General features: G+C 63.3%; 2 protein-coding genes across 2 annotated transcripts in view; both read left to right on the top strand.

Annotated features, from left to right (window-relative positions):
* Positions 1 to 3,416, top strand: part of HPCAL4 (hippocalcin like 4) — a 9,704-nt gene extending 6,288 nt beyond the window's left edge. The window contains exons 2-4 of the mRNA XM_015649127.3: positions 1,500 to 1,669; positions 1,785 to 2,000; positions 2,243 to 3,416. Coding sequence (XP_015504613.2) covers positions 1,508 to 1,669; positions 1,785 to 2,000; positions 2,243 to 2,440 — 576 coding nt within the window. The 5' untranslated portion in view covers positions 1,500 to 1,507 and the 3' untranslated portion in view covers positions 2,441 to 3,416. The remainder of the gene's footprint in view (positions 1 to 1,499; positions 1,670 to 1,784; positions 2,001 to 2,242) is intronic.
* A 1,909-nt stretch (positions 3,417 to 5,325) lies between these two features.
* Positions 5,326 to 6,662, top strand: part of NT5C1A (5'-nucleotidase, cytosolic IA) — an 11,013-nt gene continuing 9,676 nt past the window's right edge. The window contains exon 1 of the mRNA XM_015649112.1: positions 5,326 to 5,448. Within this exon, the coding sequence (XP_015504598.1) occupies positions 5,353 to 5,448 (96 nt within the window). The 5' untranslated portion in view covers positions 5,326 to 5,352. The remainder of the gene's footprint in view (positions 5,449 to 6,662) is intronic.

Genomic DNA, 6,662 nt, shown 5'->3' on the forward strand with positions numbered 1-6,662 from the left:
CGCGGGGCCGGGAGCCGGATCCCCCCCGGTGCGGAGCCGCCGTCGGGGCAGGTGCCGGGAGATGCTCCCGGGAGCCGCTTCCAGCGAGTGTCGGGCCCGGAGCTGTCCCGTGGTGCGGGTGGGCAGAGCATCCCCGTGCCCCCGGGCATCCCCCGAGCGCCATCCCCTCTCCCTGGGGCTCCGGTGCTGGATCCCGGGGTGCTCCGTGCTGCCCTGGGGGGACACACACACAGTGACGCCCCTCTGTCCTGTTTTGGGACCAGCGGCAGCTGATCCATTGGAGCTTTGGGGCGAGCGTGTGGTGGCTCTCCAGGGTGCTGCTCCCTGCCCTGGCACGGCTGGGTGCTGCTCGGAAAAGGGAATCGAGGGCTGTGACCACGGGATGCTGCTCGGGAGTCCCGGGCACTTTCAGCTGTGGTGAGGGGCTGCATCCTCCTGCCAGGCCGTGGGAGACGTGGGAGGACTTGGACCACGGCAGGTCTGGCATGGTTTATAATCCATGCCAGCCATTCAGAAGCAGACCGTGGTGCTGGGGAAGCTCGTGGAGCCGGGCTGGGGTCGCTGGGGAAGCCTGGTGCTCCGTGGGTGTCCGGACATTCCCTCGGCTCCGGCTGCCGAGGGCTGCTGGGTTCGGCGCTGCCGCGGCAGACGGTGGCAGATGCTGGTGGGATGATGGGGCAGGAAGGAGCTGCCTGTGGGATTCACCGTGAGCAGGGCTGGCCAGGAGCACGAGGAACCCCACATCGCCCATCCCATGGTCCCCCCGTGCGCTCCAATCCCTAGAACATCACATCCCCGAGAGGAGACGGCGCTTGGTCGGGCTCCGGGTGAACTTCTCCTCAACTTCTTGGAGAGAGAAGCTCCAGGAGCTCCCGGAGAACCATCTGCTGCTCCGGCTGAGCGGTGCCGGCAGCCAAGGCTGCGTGGGAGCGGGCACGGCGCGTATCGGAGCGGCTCCGCTTCCTGCCCACACAGGCAGGGCCTTGCCAGGGCTCCCTGCTGCTGGCAGCCCCCTGGGCAGACCCTGTCCCCACCAAGGGCATCGCTGTGGCCAGCTGGATGCTCCTGGAAGCCAGGAAGTTTGGGAACCAGGGAGGTTTTTATGTGATTCCTCGTGGTCCCATCCTTAGAGAATATCTGGTGGATTAAATGGTCTTTGAGGTCCTTTCCAGCCCAAACCGTTCTAGGATTCTATGGCCATGGTCTGGCAATGCCAATGGGAAGAGTTTCTGATTTTTCAGTTGTTTTCTGAGTGTTTTCCTGCAGCCCAAAATGAGCCCAGGGCATGGGGTGATGCTGCTGGCTCATTTTGGGCTGCCCCAGGGCCAGCAGCAAAGGCCACAGCCACATTTCCAGTGCCACAGCTGCTGTCCTGCACGGACACACGACGGGCAGGTGGAGCAGATCCAGCAAGGAGAAGAGGGGTGTGGGATCAGCCGGGGTGGAGAGGGCCTGAGAGGACCATCCCTCTCCAGCCTGGCGTGGATTTCCCTTCCCAGGGGCAGCCATGGGCAAGCACAGCAGCAAGCTGGCCCCGGAGATGCTGGATGACCTGGTGAGGAGCACGGAGTTCAGCGAGCAGGAGCTGAAGCAGTGGTACAAGGGCTTCCTCAAGGACTGCCCCACCGGCATCCTCAACCTGGAGGAGTTCCAGCAGCTCTACATCAAGGTGGGCTCCAGCTGGGGGGGTCTGAGTGGTGCCCAGGGGGCTGGAGCAGCTCAGGTGCAGCCTCCATGCCGAGCTCCCCCTCCTCATTTCAACTCCTCTTCTCTCCTTCCCGCAGTTTTTCCCCTACGGAGACGCCTCCAAGTTTGCCCAGCACGCTTTCCGCACCTTCGACAAGAACGGGGACGGCACCATCGACTTCAGGGAGTTCATCTGTGCCCTGTCTGTCACCTCCAGGGGCACCTTTGAGCAGAAACTCAACTGGGCCTTCGAGATGTACGACCTGGACGGGGACGGGAAGATCACGCGCCTGGAGATGCTGGAGATCATTGAGGTACCGGTGCTTCAAACCAGCAGGGATTGTTTGATTTTTCCAGGCTTTTCATGGATATTGGGTCCCTTTTAGCACCAAAGATTGAGTTTTCCTACCCAGAGCATTGTCTGAAAGGTGCTTGATGTGGATCTGGTAGAAATGGGTCCCAACAGAGCAGCAACCCTGTCCCTGTCCCCTGCCTTGTCCTGGGATTTTGTGTCCTTCCAACATTCCCTCTCATTCCCACTCTCATCCTTCTCCAGGCCATTTACAAGATGGTGGGGACTGTGATCATGATGAGGATGAACCAAGACGGGCTGACGCCCCAGCAGCGAGTGGACAAGATCTTCACAAAGATGGACAAGGACAAGGATGACCAGATCTCCCTGGAGGAGTTCAAGGAGGCGGCCAAGAGCGACCCCTCCATCGTCCTGCTCCTGCAGTGTGACATGCAGAAATAGAGCCCTGGCACCCAGGGCTGGACTGGCTGGAGCCAAACTCTGCCCCCTGTGATGGTTCCAATCCCTGTTTTCCCCACATTTGGCCCCAGGCATGAGGCACATTCCGCCCCTCCTGCTGCCCCTTCTGGGCAGCCCAAATTCCACACCCTCCCAGGGCTGCTCCGAGCGTCACCAGCCCTCTGCCCCCCTGGAGCTGGACACCCTGCAGCCACTGCTGTGTCCTGCCTGACCAGGGCCAGCTGTCCCCACATCCCTCTGGCTTTCACCCTGCTTTCCCCCACCTGATCCTAACCCAGACCAACTCTGTCCCCTTTCTGATGTTTTTCATGGCTTGTGATGTCTCCAGGGAGGCTGAAATGTCCCAAGTCCTGCTCCTGGTCCCCCCTTCACTGGAAATTCCCTGGAAGGCTGCTCTGAGAGGCCAGGGCAGGGTCTTGCACCAGTTTTAGCTCTTCCACCTCTGTTTTTCCTGCTGGGAGCAGCCAGGGTTGCTCAGGATGCTTTAGCAGAGAACAGAAGTGTCCAAAGCCAGCCCTGGACGTGGCCAGTGTCCCATCCTAGATGCCACCTTCCATCCCATCAGCTGGGTGACATCCACAGCTGCCCTGGCTGCTCTGTGGCATTTCTGACCCGCCCCAATATTGAGGAGACCCCAAACTGGAGGCAGGGTCAGGAGTGTGGGTGTGGAAGGCAGCTCCTGCTGCTGCTCCTGGCTGTGGGGACAGCAGGGAGCTGGATTTGGGCTGTGGGGAGGTGTCCTGTACCTGCTGAGCCTCCTGGCAAAGCTCTGAGGCCACAAGAATCAAATCTGTCACCTTTCTCCCCGCTCCCAGCCTGCTGCACCTGCCCCTCCTGCCCCAGGTTGGTGTTCAGTCTGCACGTTGTGGTGTTGGTGGCTGTGGTGTCTGTTAGGAGATGGTGAAGTCCTTTCCTATTTTTTTAATGGAAAAATAAACTGTCCCCTGTGTGTGGTGTCCCCCTCTGGGTGGTTTATTGGGGGGCTGGGGACAGTGGGGTGACAACACTGCCCTTCTGAAAATGTTTTAGGGGTTTCAGCTGAGCCAGGGGTGGAGAAACCCCTGGGGAGCCTGAAGGTGGGTGGAAGTGAAACCCTTCAGTCCTGCAGGCAGCTCTGGGGAAGAAGAGAACGTCACTTTTGGGGTGGGGGACGAGGCCCAGACCCCAAACCTCCCTGGAAATGGGTTTCATTTGTCAACCAGGAGCTGCCCCCGGCTGTGCCCTTCCCTCAGGGCTTGGTGTTTTGTCCTGAGCTCCATCCACCAGCAGCTGGGACCTGCTCTCAGTGCATCTTTGTCCTTCTTTTCTCCACCCCCATCTTCCCCGCACAGATTTTCCTCTGGCCTTTCTTCTCCCTCAGCAGCCTGCACAGACAGTGACTGTTGCTAAGGAGCTCTCACCAAATTTTAATCCTTGTCTGTAATCAATCCGGCAGGGCTGGCTCCTGGGCAGCAGCGCTGCCTCCCAGCTCACCCCACCCCAGGCAGATCCTGCAGTTCCCCAGCCCTTGGTGTGTCCTGCAGCAGCCAGCACCGGAGCACGGGGATGGGAAGGTGCCAAAAGCACGGCAGGGAGTGTATTTTTAGGAGTGCTGCTGATGGGAGAGCTCTGTACCTCGGCTTTGGCTGCTGTGCTTTCCAGGAGCGCGTGTGTGTGAGTTTGCAGCTCAGCAGTGCCTGGGAAAGAGGGAACGGGGCGGTTTGTCCCACCCTGCGGGAGCTGGGGACGTGCCAGGGCTGCTGCCTGAAAGGGCAACAACTCAAAAGCTCAGGAGAGAACTCCAAGAATAGCCTGGTGATCCCGGGGCCCTCCAAGCTCCTGCTTCCCTGGGGGCCACCCCAAAGGAAGCTCAGGTGTTTCCCAGCAGGGAGCTGCAAAGGCCCTGGGGAAAGGAAAACTGTCAGGCTGAAATGATGCTGAATCCCCAAAGGGATTTGGATTCCTGGAGCCAGCCCTGCTCAGCAGCTCACAGCTTCTCCTGGCTCTGCTCTCCTGCTTGGAGCCCGGTGCAAGTGGGGTGGTGTTGGGTGGATGGGGACACGGGGGTCCCCGAGGCTGTCCTCTGCAGGGAGGGTTGGTTTTTCTTTAGCTGGAGCACAAGAATTTGGGTAAAACCCTGTTCTGTCACCTCCCCCCAGGAGCTGCCCTGTTCCAGGTGAGATCCTCCATCCCCTGCCCCTTCCTGGCTCTTGGCTTTTGGTCTCTGGGATGCAGCCCCTGCTCTCCAAGGGCTTCTGGGGGTCTCCTGGTCGTGGGGGAATTTCTAACCTGAGCTGAACACCTCTGTGGCTGCTCCCACCAGCACCCGTGGGAGCGGAGAGCCTTAATTAACACCCGCGCTGATTCCATTAATGAGTGAACGGCGCAGAGGTCACCCTGGCACGGAGCAGGGCCCCACCACACCTCTGTCCTCCCCTGCTGCCCCCACCCCGGCTGCTCCATCCTCTCCAGCTCCCAGCACTGCCCACCCCGTGCTCTCAGGGATGGCCAGACCCGGAGACCGGGACGAGCTCCGGTGTCCGCCGGTGATGCCCCATCGCTGCTGCTCCGTGTCCTCCCGGGGCTCTGCCGACGCCACCTTTGTCCCCAGCCCCTTCCCCTCTCTCCCGGGCCTTCGCTGCCCCCTTCGCTGGCTCTGCCCTGGAGCGGGGGCTCCCTCCTCAATTCCCCGCAGCTTCCCCGCTATCACCGGGGGGAGCGCGGCGGCGGCGGCGGCGAGGAGCGCTCGGTCCCGAAGAGGTTAATCCGTGCCCCGGTGGACTGAAACCCCGGAGCTTCATGGGATGCCTTATAAAGAGCGTTCCGCCGGGCCGGCCCCGGCTCCGGGAGCTCCCGGGACGCGCGGAGCCGCCGCGCACGGACCGGAGCCGCCGGTGCCCCGGAGCCGCCGCGCTATGGAGCCACCGGGCCCCGCCGGGGCTCCGGGCCGGCCCTGGGATGAAGCCAAGGCTTTCTACGACAATCTCGCCCCCAAGAAGAAGCCCAAATCGGTGAGAGCCCCCGAGGCGCCGCGCAGCGCTCCCTGCCACGGGGGGACGCAGCCCCCTGCCCCATCTCCTGCGGGTGCCCCCCCAGCTCTCCAGTCAGCTGTCCCATCTCCTGCAGGTTCTCCGGGCTCCTCCTGGGTGCCTCATCTCCTCTGCATTCCCCCATGGAACCCTCCCGGCTGTCTGTGGGTGCCCCGTCTCCTCCAGGCTCTCTGAGGTCCCTGCCGGTGCCCCATTTCCTCCACGTGTTTTGGGGTCCCCCTGGGTCTCTCCGTGTTCCTCGTCTCCTCCAGGCTTTGTGGGACCCCTCCATGGTGTCTCTGGTGTTTCTTTCACCCCCTGCCTCCATCCAGGCCCTTGGGGATGCCCTGGCTCTCTCCAGGTGCTCCCACTCCTTCACGGCATCCCTGGGTTTCCCTTGGTTGCCCGGGTTCCCCCAGGTCTCTCTGGGTTCCTGCAGCTCCCTCTGGTGCTCCTGGCTCCCTCCTGGGCTGGGGTGTCCTTGCAGAGCGGCCCGGGGCCGCATGAGCCGCCTGTCCCCTGCTGCCAGGGACAGGAGGGGTGGCACTGGCAGGGCCGGGGGACAGCCCCGGATCGCTGGGTGGTGTCCCAGGGGTGTCGCTGCCCCTGCCGGGCTCGCTGGGAGGTTGGAGGAAAGCCTGTGTTATCTAACGAGGGCTGAGCCTGCGGGGTTTAAACACGGGAGCTCCTGGAAGTGCGGCCGTACCCCGGCCCGGCAGCGGGAGAGCGGCGGCCCGGCGGGGCTGGGGGCTGTACCCGGGGCTGGCCCTGCCCCTGTGCCCCCCCAGCCACCCCCGGGGCTGTGGCACCCCCAAACAGAGGAGGGGGACCCGGTGCCAGCCGGCACCTTCCGTGACAAAGCTCAGTGTGCCACCTCTCCAGGAGGGGACACGGCCTCACCTGGGGCAGCCCTTGTGCTTTCCCGGGGACCCGCTGTCACCCCCGGGCCCGGACCTGCTGCCACCCCCGGGTCTGGACCCGCTGTCAACCCTGGACCCGCTGTCACCCCCGGGCTCGGACCCGCTGTCAACCCTGGACCCGCTGTCACCCCCGGGCTCGGACCCGCTGTCACCACTGGACCTGCTGCCACCCCCGGGTCTGGACCCGCTGTCACCCCCGGCCCCGCTGTCACCCCCGGCCCTGGACCCGCTGTCACCCCCGGGCTCGGACCCGCTGTCACCCCCGGGTCTGGACCC

This window comes from Parus major, chromosome 23, assembly GCF_001522545.3.
Source record: "Parus major isolate Abel chromosome 23, Parus_major1.1, whole genome shotgun sequence".
Lineage (NCBI taxonomy): Eukaryota > Metazoa > Chordata > Aves > Passeriformes > Paridae > Parus > Parus major.